The 18,138-nt window shown below is 43.6% G+C and overlaps 1 protein-coding gene across 3 annotated transcripts in view; it reads left to right on the forward strand.

Annotated features, from left to right (window-relative positions):
- HK2 (hexokinase 2) overlaps positions 1–18,138 on the forward strand; it is a 58,237-nt gene that overhangs the window by 15,768 nt on the left and 24,331 nt on the right. For all 3 annotated transcript variants that reach the window (XM_079110385.1, XM_079110386.1, XM_079110387.1), the window contains exons 2-3: positions 4,372–4,534; positions 17,371–17,519. In XM_079110385.1, coding sequence (XP_078966511.1) covers positions 4,372–4,534; positions 17,371–17,519 — 312 coding nt within the window. The remainder of the gene's footprint in view (positions 1–4,371; positions 4,535–17,370; positions 17,520–18,138) is intronic.

Below are 18,138 nucleotides of genomic sequence, written 5' to 3' on the forward strand. Positions count from 1 at the left end.
TTGTTTCTGACTTCTGCTTCCTTGACCACTGTTCACCCTCTCTAGCAGTGCCCACGGTGTGGGCTGTATTGCTGTGTTTTGGAAGCTGTTGACACTAGGTGATTAATCATCCCTTCCTAGTGACCCTAATAAACTGGGTGGATACATCATCATGCATAGGTACCCTCTACTCCTGAGTTCAAAGAGCTCCAAAGTGAAAGAGGAGGGAAGTTTGGGGTCAAGATGCTGAACTTGCATCTTGCATCTGTTCCACATCCTTTCTCTTAGTCTCCCCATGTGATGGAGAGGACTCCACACAAGGTCGTGGGGTCATCTAAGAAACTGCAGGACAGGCAAGCATATTGGTCCTGAGACCCTGGTGGTAGAGCGTCAGACCTGAACCCCAGCTCTGCTCCTCACCACCCAAGTGCCCTTTAAAACAGGCTTATAGAATTCTCTAAGAAGACAATGGAGATGAAGTCAGTACAGCCTCAGGTTGGCTGCTGACAAGGAACAAATGCTTGATAAATGTTTAGCTACTGCTAACAGTCATCCTTGTCATTTTTGCTTTCATCTGTCATTGGACACCGAAAGATGATTTCTAATCTATCGAGCAAAGGGTGACATGACTTAAGGGGTAACTGCTTAACTTGATCTTTGGGAATTAAGGAAGAGAAGTATCTGACTGGATCTTCCAAAAGTCTTGTAGCAGTTTTAACATTGAAGGTAAACTAAGAACGGCTGTTGTGAATTTGCCCTTTTGTGAACATGAACTTGCACTTTAGGAAATGGTGTTAGGACCTCTTAAGGCAGTACAGGATCAGCCCTTCCACATGGACCCTCCTGCCCCCTTTGTAAATACCCAGAGCCTTCTGTGGCAGAGCTTGGTAAGGGGCCTCAGTGAGACTTCTAGGCTTTCCTCTCCTTGTGTCATACTCATGAATGTGTCCCTAAACATATCCACTACCCCTGACCTGTCAGACTGGCCCTGTAGGCTATATTCTCTGCTGTCTGCCCTTTATCTCTGTTTTTCGGGGACACTAGACTAGAGGATGACTTTTTTTTTTTTTTTTTTTTTTTTGTTGTGGTACCAGCGATTGGACTCAGGGGCGCCAATCACTTAGCCACATCTCCAACCCTTTTTAAAAAAATTTTATTTTGAGACAGGGACTCGCTAAGTTGTTTAGGGTCTCACTAAGTTGCTGAGGCTGGCTTTGAACTTAAGATCCTTCTGCCTCAGACTTCCAAGCTGCTGGGATTATAGGCATGTGACACTGCACCTGGCAAAAGGTAGCCTTTTAATGGGTATGGCCAGCCTGAATTCCCTGCAGTGCTGTTAGACCTGTGTAGACCTGTTGCAGTCTAGCAGGAGAGGGGCAGTCATCTAGCAGAGTGCATAAGGGCACAGGCCAGCTAGACCACTCCATCCAGTCTCAGCTTGGCCCTATTTGTGTGACTTAGGGCACATCACTTTCACCTCTCTGTGGGATGGAGGTAATAATAGTACCCACCTTCAGGGGCTCTTGTGAGGGTTGATGAGTTAATGGGTGCCAAGGTTTGAGAACAAGATCTCATACGAGCTGGCACCATGGAAGGGCTCACTGTTATTACTGTTATCTACGAGGGCATCTCACTCTGGTCCTGGATGTGGCCTAGTGTTGGCCTCTGGTCTGGGTGGCCTTAGACTTTGTGCATTTGTGCACCCTTGTGTTTAGGAAGCTGAGGTCGGTGACTTGGCCTGGGGACTGGAAGTGGGGAGCCCTGGGAGGCTGAAGCATTGGTCATAAGGCAAGCGAAGTGCCAGGACCCTGAAGTGAAACAGAATGGGCAATTGGGTTCTCTCTGATTTAGACCAATGGACTTAAATAGTCCAAGATATTTTTTAATACATACTGAATACATACAATAGGGAATTCTGGGAAATTCTCATCTGTGCAATTCCAAACCCAACTGACAAGACTGTTCTTTTTGTAGGCTGGGGAAGGAGTGGAGAAGTGACTGAGGGCTGGCCTAGTGGGAGGAAATTGTCCTGTTGCCATTGTCTGCTCCTGCTTTGTCCTTCTCCGGCCCATGTGAGGATTGTGTGTGTCCATTCCTTGCATTTTGAACACACGTTGTGGAAGGGGGAGACGTCGGCTGATGTGCCACAGACTCTCTTTCATCCTGCTCATGGCTGCTTTCAACATTTTACCCCAGACTCTGGTCTTTCCACTTTTAGAATCTTGGAAGACTGATAAGAAGTCAGGATCTTTGAAGTGATCTGAGGGCCCATCTTGTTATTCTGCAGGGGCAGAAACAGTCCCAAAGAGAAGGGACAGTCCAACCCCCATAGGGAGTTAGGATATAGCTCAGAAAGAGATGATGTAAGGGGTCTCTCTCTCTCTCTCTCTCTCTCTGGGTTTGCCTTGAAAGGATTAAATAAATACCTTGTACTGTTCTTTCCGAAATCCTAGGTTGCAAGTTCAGTTAAAAAAAAAAAAAAAAATTCAAGTGGAGCTGACAAAAATGGGGGGAGAATATAAAAGACTATAATAATATTAATGACCACATCTGTCTAAGAAAGCTAATTATGCTCCTTTATTAGATTTGAGCCAGGGCAAAGGATCATTTACTTGTTTCTCAGGGGAGTAACATTGGTAGTGGGCATCAACCAAGCTTTGCCCTTGGAAATCCATGAGTTTCAGAGAGGGTGGGGGATGTAGAGTCTCTTTAGTTCCTCAGTTGGCTGATGACAACAGGACCACATGCTCATACCTTCAAGGCACAGCTGGGTCCTGGTCCACCACTCCTGATTCTCTCTACCCTGCCCTCCTAGTGGCCAGCAGCCTCACCTGTCATGGATGCTGCCGCTGAAAACAGTGAGAATGCACCTCCTTGGATGGGTTTCTGTCAGCCCCTTTTCTGATAGGATAAAACTGGGACTATCCATGGCCAAAGCAGATGAGAGTTCTAAGAAGGAAATTGTCTGAGAGGAGCTCCTGAGACTTCTGGTGTTCAGTGTGGGAAAAATTTGTATACATTTATGTTGTAAAATGAGATCAGGGAAATAACTAGGGAGAGTTGTCTCCACCTCCAAGCATAAGAGAGGTGTGTTATCGTTTATACAGAGCCCCTATTATGTGTCAAACACTCTGCTAGGCTCCAGGGATATAAGCGTGAACAGAGACACCATTCTTTTAGCCCTTGGTGCTTATGGTCTAGATGCTAATATCGATGACCCCCAGCTCACTGTGGTTACCAATCATTTTTTGACTTTATGATACTGGGAAAGTGATACACATCCACTTTGAATTTTGAATCTTGATCTTGGCCTAGGATAGCAATAGTAGTAAGATAATCTTTCTTCATGCCGGGCAGTGGCCATGGCTCCCAGTTAGCCATGCCATCGCAATGATGAAAAACCAATATTTTACAGTGTAGAGAGGCTAAGCTCTAATTTTCAGTAGAGTAGGGCTTAAATATATTTTCGACTTGAGATATTTTCAATTTGGAACGGGAACATCTGTAGACACTTGTTTTCAAATTGTGGATGGTGTTGGGGAAAGCTAGAGTCTGTAAAGTAGCAGGGAGGCCCAACTGTTATATTCAGGAAGGTTAGAGAAGAGGAGTCTATGGAGAGAGGCCTGAAGGGTTGGTGAGAGATGGCAGAGCCTATGTGCATGGGCCCTGAGACAGGGAAGGGTAGGCTGGGGAACTGCACCAGGGATAGGTATTGCTCAAGGGTAAAAAGACATACCATAAGATCAGGAGGTGGACAGAGGCCAGGTCACATAGCACCTAGGAAGGGTTTTGGGTTTTGTTCCCAATGGGAAGCCGTGGGTAGATTTTAAGCAAGAGAACAACAGAGTCTGACTGAGGTGGGTAGGAAAACAGATGGAAGATATGAGTATAACCAGAGATTGTGTAAGTCCAGGTAAGAGGCAGTGGCTGCTTGGCCTAGGGTGAAAGATAATGGGATTGACATGACTAGCCATGTGAAGTATGTGGGGAACAGAAGAGGGTCAGTAATGAACTTTAGTTTCAGGGATGTCAGGTATTTTAACTTAATCGGTCAGAAAAGAACTAATTTCTTTCTTCCCCAATTGTCTTAACTACTCTCTAGAAATAAAATTAAGTCTCTTTTCATTATTTAGTTTTAAAAGGATGATCCTGACAATTTGCTTCCCATTAATAGTCTTTAATAATCACCTTCTATCCCTGACAGGTTTTATTCTTTTGAAGGGATGAGTAATATTCTATTTCACAGATATATATATATACATATATATACACATATGTATATATATATACATATATATACATATGTGTATATATATGTATATGTATATATACATATACATATATATATATTTTAGTCCCTAGGTCTCTATTCTTGTTTTCTTTCTCTTTCAGGTCGAGCAATATCTCTACCACATGCGTCTCTCTGATGAGACCCTTTTGGAGATTTCTAAGCGGTTCCGCAAGGAGATGGAGAAAGGGCTTGGAGCCACCACCCACCCCACTGCTTCAGTGAAAATGCTGCCCACCTTTGTGAGGTCCACCCCAGATGGGACAGGTACTGCACTTGGGGGGTGGCTGCTGGCTCTGAGCACCCCTTGACTGAGGGGCAATTTCGTTGTCATTACTCAGGGACCCAGAGGTTCTTTGGTTTCAAGCTTCAGAAGCCAACCTAGGCTAATATAAGCAGATGGGGAATGAATGGAAGGCTGTGGATGGGCTAGGCAGGAAGACTGGGAAAGCTGGCAGTCTGGGCAGGCGAGGTTGAAGCACCTCTTTGTCAGCACTACCTGGATGCTCTGACAGCTGTTTGTTTTCCATCCATGTGCTGAGAAAGGCTTCTTGGCTGTCTGGGATTTTACAGTCCCACACAGATTGCTCACCTTGGTGGTGATGAGCCACAATGAGCATACTGTGATGGTCACAGCCATAGGCTCTGACAGCCACTCTCTGGCCCACTTGTGCACACTTACCTGGCATATTCTTTAGGCATGCTGGAGAAGCAATGTGCTTCAGATTGTCCTAGATTCTTTCATTTTCTTTTCTTTTTTTTTAGATGGGGGTGTCAGAGGTTGCCCAGGCTGGTTTCAGACTCCTGGGATCAAGTGATCCTACTGCCTCTGCCTCCGAAGTAGCTGGAACTATAGGCACACGCCACCTTGCCAGGCTTTTTTTTTTTTTGTCTTTGTTCTGGGGATTGAACCCAGGGGCACTGAGTTACAACCCCAGCCATTTTTGTTTTGTTTTGTTTTGTTTTGTTTTATTTTATTTAGTTTTTAAACAGGGTCTCTCTCAGTTGCTGACGCTGACCTTGAACTCTTGATCCTCCTGCCCCAGCCTCCCAAGTCACTGGGATTACAGGCATGTGCCACCATGCCTGGCTCATCCTAGATTATATCTTGAGCTTCATGAAGAAAAGTACTAGAAGTCCAAATAAACTTGGGGAAAATGTGTAGAACCAGTGCCCACAAGGTATCAAAGGTTCAGAAATTCTATTGCAATAAGAACCTGCTACTCTTTCTTTAATCCCCTATTTGGATACAGAATCCCTGTTTCATGGTGTGCCAGCCAGCAAGAGATTTTATCATACAGGTGGAAGTTGAAACTGGAAAGGTGGGTAAGGGCTGGATCCAGAAGGCCTTGTGTGCAAGCCTCAAATGTCCAGTCTTTCTTCCTAGGTATTGGGAGTCAATGGAAGGGCTGTGAGCAAAACTGTCTTGGTGATGTTATATCATCAATAGTAATTGTGGAGCAGAGGGGGAGTGGAGGGGTCCAGATGGGAGACATAGACATGGCCCTGGTATGTTGTGGTGGGCAGAGAAGAGAGAAGATTCAACGGGTATGTCAGAATGTTGAGCACAGCTGCCTGGATGGCGGCATCCTTGGAGAAGGGGGTGCAATGAGCTGTGAGAGCTTCCATATAGCTTGTTTCATTCAGTGCTCGTAATAACACTCCATGTCAGAAATGAAGCATTTGAGAGGGCCATGGGTATGGGGGCAAGGGGAAGCGCCTCATATCTAGAAAACAGAGAAAATGCCCAAGGGGCAGTTTCTAGGACAGTAGAAGAACCAGGAAGCCAGAGTTCAAGAACTGGAAGGGAGGAGAGAGCTTCAAGAAGCCAGGTGGTCTTGGGTGAGGTGTCTGTAGAGGAGTCATGGGGCTGGGAGCTGCAGGAGGGCATGTGTTAGGACTTGTTCCTGTGCCATATGCCTGTTTCCATCACATTTGTGTCCTCAAGGTTCACCATCCTGAGAGTCTCTAGGGACTAATCTTAACAGGACTTTGGACAGTTCCTAAAATAAGTATATGTTTTCTGAAACCTTGGGACCCAGCCTGGACCCAGCGCTGACTGTGTGACCTTGTTCAGGATTATTCTGAGTGTTTGTGCCTCAGCCCTTCAAAGACTCCCTGGAGGTGGTAGGCCTCAGGAATTCTCCCTCCAGTGACCTCTAGATTAGTATGTTTACTGAACCTGTATCTCTCTCAGACTGCAAACCACACCCATTTCTGTTATTTCTATTTGACATTCTGATAAATTTACATCTCTTGAAGGACAGTTTTTATTTACCCAGCACTAGTATCAAGTTAAGTACCTTAAATATTGTCCAGCTATATATGATGGTCTAAGGACTACCCTGAGCTCCTACATGTGTGAATTCATTTTCATTTCACAAAACCTTAAAAGGTGTAAAATTTGTACCCTGTATATATCTTAGATGAAGAATTTGATATTTGGATGGTCAAATAACTTGTCAAATATCACACAGCTAATGAGAGGCTCAGCCAGGAATCAAACCTGAATGTGCTAAAGTCGAGGTATTGTGTTTTTGCTTGCATGGGTGTATGTACTCAGCACTGCAGCACACAGCTAGTGCTAAACATTTTTTTAAATGAGATTGGGCCTGGTGGTTTAGCCTGCATTAGAAGCAGGTGAATAAATTTGTTGGGAAGAACAGATTATGGGGCAAGCCATGTATATGACATCTCAGCAATTCCATTTCCATTTCCAACCATATGCCCTGAACAAACTCCTGTATGATTCATTCCCATATGAATCCAAGGAGACATGTCGAATAATGTTCATAGCAGTTTTGCTTATATGACTGCATATTGGAAACAGTATATGGTATGTTCATGTGATGGGATACTGTTCAGCATATGAATGAGCATATATGAATATGGGGACATTGAAAAGAGCCCAGCGTGCTGGTGAATACCTGTAATCCCAGCAACACTGGAGGCTGAGGGAGGAGGGTGGCAAGTTTGAGGCCAGGCTGGGCAACTTAGCAAGACCCTGTCCCAACACAAAAAATAAAAAGGGCTGGGGATGTAGCTCCATGGTAGAATGCCACTGGGTTTGATATCTGGTACCACAAAAAAAATTTAAAAAGTAACAAGTGAGAAATTGTGGAAAGATATATATCTCCCATGTGTAAAGTAAATTTTGAATAAAAATTTAGAAAGAATCCCTTAAAGCAATGCTATCCATAGCGTATGGACCCACACCTACACACATCCTAATGTTATCAGGATAGAAACTGGAACATGTACACCATGTAACTAACTGGGTTTTTTTCTGGAGAGAGGAAAATGGAACTGGGGAAGGGAAGGTGAAGGAATGAAATTTAGAGTGGTCAACATCAAGGCTTTCAAGTTTATGTTTTGTCATTTGGGGAGTGAGTAATGGGATGTGGCAGTGAAGGTTAGGGGCTCCTAAATTGATAGTGACTACCAAAAATAAAAATTTCTCCTTTTTTTGGCATCACAGTAAAATGCTGGGAGGAAGGTCGAAGGGCACACTTGCAGGCAGACAGCTGAAGTCCTGCCTTTTCCCTAGTTGTGCAGTTGTGGGGCCTGAGCTTATGCACCTGCTTTCTGGCCAAGGTCTGGGCTCCTGTTGTTGCGGCTGGTGATAAGGTGTTTCTCCCACAGCGGGCTCGAGAACTTTGCTCCAGTGTTGTCTATTCTACACTGCCTTTATCAGAGTCTTGGGTTCTCAGACCATTGATTTCCAGCATTACTTTTCTAATCTGAGGAATTAAGCCTTGTATCTAAACCTCTCATCTAGAATGACCTAATCCTTAAATCACTAGCTTTCTGACTTCTCTGAACCATATCCTCACAGCAAGAGACACAGATGCATAAATATTTATCTAAAACAACACAAGATTCAGGGACCAATGTTTACTCTCAAATGTGATGCAGTTGGATCTATTTACCTTACTTTTTTTTTTTTTCAAAGTTGCCAGCCAGAATCTACTAAATGTTTTTCAATTAGAAGTTTGAAAGCTGCTGCCTTAAATGATCCTTGACCCAATCTTGTTCTAGATTGGCAGTAAGTTTAGGTAGACAATCTGGGAGAGACTAGGAAGTTTTAGGGCATCCAGTTTTGATGGGCACCTCCATTACATTGGAGGAAAATGAACCTCCAAGTCATGGTTTATAGGTTCTCTATGAAAAGGCAGGGCATATAGCAGGCACCAAGCCCTGCTGGGGTGGAGAAGTTCAAAGACAAATATAAAGTACCTTTGCTTCATAGGCTGAGTGGACTACATGTGTGAAGATGTATAGTCAACACGGATAAAGTTAGATGGATATAAACAGTCCAAGAATATCTTACTCAGATGATTGAATTCAGTGTCAGTCAGGTTATATGCAATTATTATATGTTAAACATTAAAAATGTTAAGGAGACAGAAATATTAACTACCCTGATTTGATCATTACACATTGTAACAAATTATGACATGGCACCCCATGAATGTATACAATTAATTTAATAATTAAAAATATAAAAGAATGAAAGAATGTCCTTGTGTTTTCCCCCCAGTTTTAAAAAAGTTCAAAGTATTCCATAGTGAGCACCATATTTTATTAGATTTGCCTTATCACATCTCTTCATCCTTCTATCCATCAGTTCATCTTGTTTTACTTGATTCATTGCAAAATAAAGTGCCAAAATCAGTTCAGTTCAATCCAAAAATTTGAGCAGGCCGAGAATTCAGTATTCTTTTGAGGTAACATCTACCTGCAATGAAATGACAAATCTTAAGTGTTTCATTTGATGAGTTAACAAAAAATATATACCTGTTTAATATAATCCTTATCAACACACCCCAGAAAGTTCCCTTATGCTACTTCCCAGTCAGTTCCTCTCATGTTTTAATATTTTCTACACATATTAGCCTTGCCTATTTCACAATTTCACCTAAATAGATCCATACAATATTTATTATTCAAGTGTTTTCCTCATCATAATGTGAGATTCATGTTGTGTCTGCATGCCAGTGCCTGGGCCCTTAAGCACAACACTAGTGGCACATTTTATGTGTATGTGTGGTCCACGTGACTAGCACAATGTATTCATTCTTCTTTTGGAAAGTCAGGTCTAGCTGATCAGTTGGATTAAGAAAGTCCTCTCTGAGGCAAGCCTTCTGTGAGGCAGTGGTGTGCCAAATTTCCTTGTGCCCTGCCTTTGAAGAGTGAAAACTGTCTTTGGGGAGATAAAGCTTACCCAGATGAGACAATTAGAGAGTGATACCAGGCCATATAATGCAAAGCACATGATATGATAAAGGGAGACTGCGCTGGTGATCAGTTGCATGGAAGCTAGTGAAACCCTGAAAGAAGTCCTTATCTCGGTTGCTGTGCATATATCAACAGCCATGCAGTAAAGACACAGCTAGCACACAAGCAAGTTAATAAATGGATTTATGTGGTGCCCACAATATAAATCAAAGATTGCACTGATAGCCTCCATATAGTAGATGGCATTTACTTGCGTCACACATTGTGCCAAACACCTTCCCCTTCTTTGTATTGAATTTTGATGGCGTTCTCATGAGTGTTCGTATATGGTATCCGTGCCCCTGTGTCCTGGGGTGTTGGTTAGAGAGGAGGTTATATTGCCCCCCACCTTTTTTTTTTTTTTTTTTTTTTTTTTTTAACAGATGATGCAACCTGAGTATCAGATTTCTAATAAATTACCTGAAATCATGTGTCTAATACTGTACATGTTAAAACAGGATTCAAACTTAGGTCTTCCTACCTGAAAAACTTAACATGCTCAAAGCCTGCACAATATTGAAACATAGTGTTTTAATCCTTGGAAGGGTGGTTTCATCTCTGTGGGGCTAATGGAACACCTCTCTGTGGCTGGCACATGTTTTAAAGTAGGAAACATTTCCATAGTAAAAAAGCAAGACTGTGCTTTCTTTCTTTTTTTTTTTTTTTTTTTAAGACTGTGCTTTCTGAACATACTTAACCATGTGCTTTATATGCTCCAGGTTCCTTCCTTCAATTGAAGCAGCTCTAGTTCCCCCCCACACCCCAACCCCACTATTTTTATGTTTTGGCATGCCAGTTTTATTTGGGAAAAAAACATCCTGTTGCTTCAAATGGTTTCTAAACCAATGGCATAGATGAACCTATTTCCATCTTCCTTGATTGTACCAGACCACCAGCATTTATGATAGTGTGATACAATAACTTAATAATATGGAGTCACTTCATTGCTGAGCTGTTGAGCAGAGGTGGGCTTTGCATTGTAACAGAGTAACAGGATCCTGGACCTTAAGAAAAGGCTTCCAGATTTAGTAACTGTGGTGGTTCCAAGTACATGGGAAATTGTGCCTCAAAACCTATGTCTTGCTGTATTACCTCCCCAGGACCTGGAGATTTATCTTAGTTCTACATGCAATTGGAGTAATTCATGCTGTGTGTGAATAGTGGAAGAACAAGGTCCCCTCAAACCAAAGCCATCTCATAGAAGGTGATCAGGATGTTCAGTGTAGTCATCTGGGGCCACTGAAAATACTAATGCAGGGCTGGAAGGGGCAGGTCCCTTTGGAGGCATTGAATTAATACAGGGTGAGTTAGGAGAACTGGATGTGGAAGTCTGGATGTATGTCTTTGATCTGCCTCAAAGTTGAAGGCTGCATGCCTCAGGCATTGGGTGAAGAGGAAGAGCTGGAAAAGTATGGTGGGATCAGGTGCAGTCCAGCCATTCTGGTTTGCTTGGGACTCTTCCAGTTTCACCGTTGAAAGTCCCATGTCAGAGGAAATCCTTCCATCCTGGGCAAACAGGATGGATGACCATTCTGCGTGGCCTGGAACCCAGGCCTTTGTTGTTACTCAGTTCGACTGTCACGGCAGACTTGTAGCCAGCCTCCCTTGCCCAATCCCCCCAACCCCAAGGAAAACACAAATCTGACCTGCTGAAGAACCAAGTTACTGGCAGTGACATTTGTCACACGCCTGTAGTCATGTTACATAAGCCTTGTGTTGGTAGTCGCTTTGGACATGCCATTTTCTGGAAGCCACAAATCAGGGCCATCTCGTATAGTTATTCCAATCCACTGTCATGCCACTAACTTCCACACATGGCTACTTCATCTACATGTCCCCTTTTCTCTGTCTAGCATCTTCATATTCACTAAGTCCTAGCCATCTTGTGTTGCCTCCCAAGAAACCTTCCTTGTCACAGCAGAAATAATCCTTCCTTCTATACTGTTCCCTCTCTCCTGTCCAGTCTGGGACTGGGTTACATGTAGCACCAGGCAGCTAAGACATTTTCTCCCATAATCAGTGGCAAAACAACTAATGGCAGAATGGGAGGTATGTTGTGGGACGGTTCTAGAACAGATTCACTTCAAACATTTTTTGAAATAAAAACTGTTTTCAATTTTTTGGGTATGGACCCCAGCCTCAAGTTTAATCCAATGAAATCTTATGATATAGAGCCCTACATAAAAGACAGAGGTACCAAGAAGAAATAAAAATTGGGAGTGAGGGTGTAGGAGGTTAGCTGTATCTTTTAAAAAAAATAGTTTTTATTTTCCTGTTTTATGTTTATTTTTTAGTTTTTTAAAACTGTTTTTGTTGTGAGCTGTATCTTTTTTGGAGGGGCGGGTACTGGGAATTTAACACGGGGCAATTTACCACTGAGCCACATCCCTAGCCCTTTCTTATTTTTTTATTTTTATTTTGAGACAAGTTCTCGCTGAGTTGCTTAGGGCCTCACTAAGTTGCTGAGGCTGGCCTCAAACTTGCAATCCTCCTATTTAGCCTCCCTAGTCACTGGGATTGTGTGCATGTGCCACTGCACCTGGCTGTGAGCTGTATCTTAATTAACCTCCCTTAACCCTTACTAAGGGCAGACCTTGCCACTTTAATGAATGCCCAGCACTCTGGGAACATTGGTGAAAACCACTGTTAAGAAAGGGGCTCCTGTCATGTATAATTAAAAAGAAGAAATAACATGAGATTGTTTGAAAAAAAATTTAAAAAAAAATTTTTTTTTAAATTTATTCTAATTAGAAAAATATTTTTATACTACGAAAAATATTTTTATACTACGAAAAGAAGATGCCTTTGGCATTTTAAAGAATTGGGAAGCTGTTTGAGATAAATCCTTATGTGTATGAAGATTAATTTATTTATATAAAATGCTCAATAATCAGAAGAAACTGATTTATATAAAATTTCACAATTAAAAAAGAAAAGAAAGGGTCTCTTGGAGCTTATCAGTCTGAAATTTCTTTAATTATCTGAAGCTGGGGAGTGAAGGGGCTAGACTTCAGATCCAGCCTCAACCAGGACACTACCATTTTTTTAACACAGTTGCTTCAAATGCTTAAAAATACAAAACAAAACCAAAGCTGTTTGCAAGTTGTTCTTAGAGCACTGACTGGCACCCCGCTCTGAGGGCATGATGAAAGGAACAGGTGGTGATCTATTTTAATGAGTGGCAAGTACCTAATGATTGAAAATAGACCCTGTTGGAAAATATAACTGGCCCTTGCCCCTTACCCCTCAAAATATACAGACACATTGCTAGGTCCAGAGACCTGTTTGTACACAATATTAACAATGCTGGAGTGATGACTTCTTCAAGTAGTGATGTCACATTAACTAAGGTGACATTGACTATCATGGCTAGGTGGTTAGTCAAATGTCATTTCAATCCTCAAGGTTCCCCTGTGACAGGTGAGTTCCCAGAAATTAAAACCCCTTTATCTTGCTGACCTTATGTATCTGATAAGAGTGGAACTGAAAGTGGGCTGACCGGTAGTCTAGGATGAGAAATGAGTCAGCAAACAAACCCTGCCGGAGGGAATCACTTTGGCTTTCATTGTCGGGCAATTTGATGGAGGGCGGCGCCATCCAACATGCCTATCTCCAGTTCCTCTTAGCTGGGGACCAGTATCACTTCTTTGAGTGTCTTTCTTCCCACCCTGCTTTGGTAGGAACTTGGTGCCCCTTGTCTTACCAGAGTGGGTAGTCCGTCAGCAGAGAGGACGTGGAGAGTGTCCTGCAAGGTGGGAACAATGGATTGATATAATTGTATGGGAGAGAGCATCAATTTGTGGCTTAAAAAAAAGAAATCCTGCATCAGTAGGTTCTGAGTTCCACTGTAAAGAAGGGTGTGTCACCTCTTGCTAGTGGCTATGTACCTGTCACCTCACTTGCCCCATCCTCCACTCAATATGGAAGGTCCAGTCTGAGAGGATATGGCCATCTGATAAACCCAGGGATATGAGCTGTGGTTACTGATAAAAGTTTAGGGTGACTGCTTTCTTCCTTGCCACTTTATGACTTCCAGAAACCATGAAAGATGAGGGTGTGGTATCAAGGGAAAAGCACAGACTTTAGAGTCAGATGGACTTGGTCTTAAATACTCGCTCTCATTTACCCCTAAATGACCTTAACCTAGTGATTCAGCTTCTGAGACACTGGCATCATTTCCTCTGTCACCCAGGCCAGCTTGGGGCCTGCTGTCAAGGTCTTATATTCTTGGCATAGTTAGTGAAACATTCCTTATTTGAGGATTTGCAACTTTCCCATACATAGCCTCCTTGCTCATTGCAGGAGAAAATTTGCTAGAGAGCTAGTCCTGGGTTTGAATCTTGGTTGGAACTTGACCTGAGTCTGGTCTCCTTTGCAAATTGGGATTAGGGTGCCGTTGGGCTGTTGAAGATAAGTGAGATGTTTAAAAACAAAGAGCCCACTGTTACCTCAGTTTCTCTCTTGTTAAAGACATCTGTTGAGCTTCAGTCTACAAAATCACCTGCCTTTGTCTTTTCTTTCTTTCTCTCTCCCCCCCCCCCCGCCCCCTCCCCCCACACACTGCCCCTTTCTTTTTTAGCATAACCATCCAAATGGGAGTAAGTCTGAACTCTGTGCTAGGGACAAGAGAAAAGAAGGTAGGGTTCTGGATTTCATTTTTCATAAAGATTATAATAGAAGAATTTTAGCTTGGCGCGGTGGCCCATGCCTGTAATCCCAGTCTCTTGGGAGGCTGAGGCAGGAGGATTGCAAGTTCAAGGCCAGTTTCAGCCACCTAGCAAGATTCTAAGCAATTTAGAGAGACCCTGTCTCAAAATAAAAAAATAAAAAAAGGTCGAGGGTGTGGCTCAGTGGTTAAACAAAACTTTGATGATCACTTATCTCCTTACATTAGAATAATGTTGGCCACATTTACGAGGGATTAGAGAGATCTAGAAAGGGTGGTAATGGAATACAATCTTTACTCTTCAGACTTTTTAGAGATAGGACACTAAAATCTTCAAACTGAATATTTTGACAATTTAAAAATCAAGAGTCTCTCAGCACCCTCCCCGAAAATCAAACATTTCTGCACAGGCAAAAATAGTATGAGTCAGATTAAAAGATAAACATCATCTGAGGAAAAATAATTGCAAATACATAATCAACAAAGCTGTTTTCTTTAATATACAAAGAGATTTTTTTAGAGTGAAGAAAATCATGAATGTGTTTAAAAAAAAACAAAAGACATGACTAGGTAATTCACAGAAAAATTTGAAAGGTCATTCAACCTTTCAGAATGTTAACTTTATAAAAATGAAAGAAACCATATTTTAAAAAAATGAGATATCACTTTGACCTAGCAGATTGACAAAAATTAATTGCCATATAACATGGGGCACTGTGTGCCCATGCCACAGGGGCAATGAACTAACTGAGCTGGAGTTTACAAGGTCTGTCCGCTGTCTCTAAGGTCCAGCACTTAACCATGTTCCATGGGAGTGGGTGTCATGAATGGTATGGATATGGGCACTTGAAGAGTGTTCTGAGAGGACACCTTAGGATTTCTGGAGTCATAGTGCCGACTCAGATTCCTGACTCAGAGTGTAGTCCTTGGCTATGATAGTTGGGGTCACAGTGTTTGTGGAAGAGTCATGGGGAGTAGAAATGTGGAAGGATGTGGAGAGGTGTCTGCTCTAGATGAGTCTGTGAGGAAAGCAAGGGATGACATTCCTTCTTAGAACAGAATTTTTGACAGTAGTTTATTATTGGCAATTTCCCTTCAGTCCACCAGAAAATACGGCAAGATCACATTCCTGATGGAGTTGTGCTCCTGCAGTGAATCCAGCTGGGCCGGCCTTGGATGATAACCAACCAGGGCCAGCCCTGGCCGCCTCCTCCCCCATGGTCACTGATTCAGCGGATCGTGTGTGTCCTGGGCCTCAGAGTGCTGATGAGGCAGTTCATCTTTGATTTTCCTTTTCATCCCTCATGACAACCACCACACAGCGTTTCCTAGAATCTGGCTGAGTTCCCACTATCAGGGGAGGCTCTGAACTGGAGTGTCTGGAAAAGTCGCTCATGGCCATGAGGGGGGCAGAACCACCCCAGACGGGTGGTTGCTTTAGTGAGCTGGCAGCTGTAGCGTGTGATGGGTCTGCTTCCAGACGCCTGTAGAGAATGGAAAATTAGTCCTCAGAAGGAATGCTAAAGTCACTGGAGTTGCTTCCAATGACTTGGGACAGATTTCTATACTCTCCCGGGTCCTCGTGGGCCTGGGAACCTCTCCAGCGTACGTGTGGGGCAGTGTTTGCTGAGAGCCAGGATAGAATGTATCTGGGACCCAGTGAGCATTCCTTAAGTTTTTGGCCCAGTGTTGGGGGCACATTGTCTAATTGTTCCCTTCACAACATTTCTGTGAAGTATGATCCCATTTTAGAGGTGAGGCAGCTGAGGCTCAGAGGCTCTGGAACCAGTCTTGGATGAAAAGTGACTGTGCCAGGATTCTCAACTAGGTAACCGGTGGAAGGTCCTGTCTACCATTATCACATGTCCTGACAGCCGGTTTCATGCAGGTGCCTCCTGAGGAATCTCCAGTGCATGATTCTGCTCCCAGTTTCCCCTTTGCACTCAGAGATCATGGTGGTGGTGTCAGGGAGTTGGCAAGATTTAGCTTTTCTCATGGCCAAAGAACTGAAGGTGCCGAGGGGACCTGGGTGCAGAACGAGCCCTTCATTTCACTTACTGAGAGCAGGTGCCTGACCCTCCCATCCACTGTGCCTTATTTCAGTGGCTGGCTTCCACTGGGAAAGGGGCTAAGTGTTGACAAACATGTCAATTAGTGAATTTCCCAGGAAATTACTTTGTATCCTTCCAAAAGCCGTGCCGTGCCGTGGGGCAGCAGAAGACTCCGAGAGCCATTTCGGGTTGAGGAGGCCGCATGTGGTGAGCCCGCTCCTCTCCCAGCCCTGGCTCTGGGCTCTGGGCTCCAAGCCTCTTCAGCACTTTCATTCTGTGCCATACAATGGGGCACTTCCCTGTAGCTGGCTGTATTATTATCCAGAATCTGGATGTTTCCTGTCTGCACTGCTTGTTTCCTGGCGGGAAGGAACTCTGCCTTTCTGGTGCACGTGAAGATTTGGCTGATTTGTGTGTCTGGGAAGTTTTGGAGACCTCCTGTCCCCTTTCTGACTCCTTCACAGCTCTGGGGGTTGAGCAGAGCAGTAGGGTGGCCCAACTTGTGTCTCTTACACTCTGGGGTCAGCATCCCCTCACATTCTAATAAACCCGAGATCCTTTGGGGCCACCCGCTTGGCTTATTTGCTAGGCCACTGAATTTACAGGCTGTTGGGTTCCATTCTACTCCATCATGTGACTCTCTCATTCTGTAGTAAGACATCACCATCATAGTGTGCAAACATTTTTATTCAGTTTTGTACAGTGGTCACAATTTGGCACAGGTTCAGGGCTCAGACCTGCTGGATATTCTGAGGATATGAAGAGCAGAACTGAGGCCTGGACCCCTGGCACAGGGTTTGCTGGGGCTCAGAAGCTCCATGAGGACTTGCAGAAATCACTTAGGAGAGTCAGTCTTGTGAGGGGGTGAGCACCCTATTGTTGGATGTGAAACTGCCTCATTATTGATGTGAATTATAAAAAAAAGTGCTTAACATTAAGAGGATCAAATGTAAGTATGTGTAGAAAAGAAATAAAATCCATTGGCCACCCTGACACCCATAAATGGCCAGTGTCTATGAAAGGACTCAGGGTTTGAAGTCTTGATTGGTCTCTGTGAAGCAGTTTCACTTTGTCTCCCCCAAACTGAGTGTCCTCTTCTTCGTGTATAGAACATGGAGAGTTCCTGGCTCTGGACCTTGGAGGGACCAACTTCCGTGTGCTTCGGGTGAGAGTAACAGACAACGGGCTCCAGAAGGTTGAGATGGAGAATCAGATCTATGCCATCCCTGAGGACATCATGCGAGGCAGTGGCACCCAGGTATGGCCTCTCTCTCAGGGTCTACCAATGCCTTCCTTGGGGTGGAAGGATGGTCACCTTCTCCCGCTGCTCTCAGATTGGGGAGACAGTCATGAAGACATTCCTGGATAGTAGCACAGCTTTAGGGATCCCTGTCGGCCAGAGCCTGGCTCTTACTGCCACATTTTAAATGCAACGGGTACTCGATAATAAAAGGAATGGGTGGAGGAGTGATGTAGTAGAATGCTCTTCAGCATTGTCACATCTTGGGCCTAAGGCTTGGGAGAGGTGGTGAGCCCTCAGAATTCTGTTCCCTGTTCCTTCTATCAAACCAAGCCACTCCTGGGAAAGGAATTCCTGATATATATATTTTTTAATTAAAATTTTTTCCCACACATGTGTATAGATAGGGTAATAATGTCTGTCTCATTCTACTGTCCTTCCCATCCCCACCGCCCCACCCCTGCCCTCACTTCCTTCTGCATAATCCAAAGTTCCTTCATTCTTTCCTATCCACCCCCTACTGTGGATCATCATCTGCTTATCAGAGAAAATGTTTGGCCTTTGATTTTTTGGGATTGGCTTATTTCACTTAGCATGATAAGGATTCCTGATTAACAGAGCAAGTGAGAAAGATATT

Source organism: Sciurus vulgaris, assembly GCF_902686455.1.
Source record: "Sciurus vulgaris genome assembly, chromosome: 14".
Classification (NCBI taxonomy): Eukaryota; Metazoa; Chordata; class Mammalia; order Rodentia; family Sciuridae; genus Sciurus; species Sciurus vulgaris.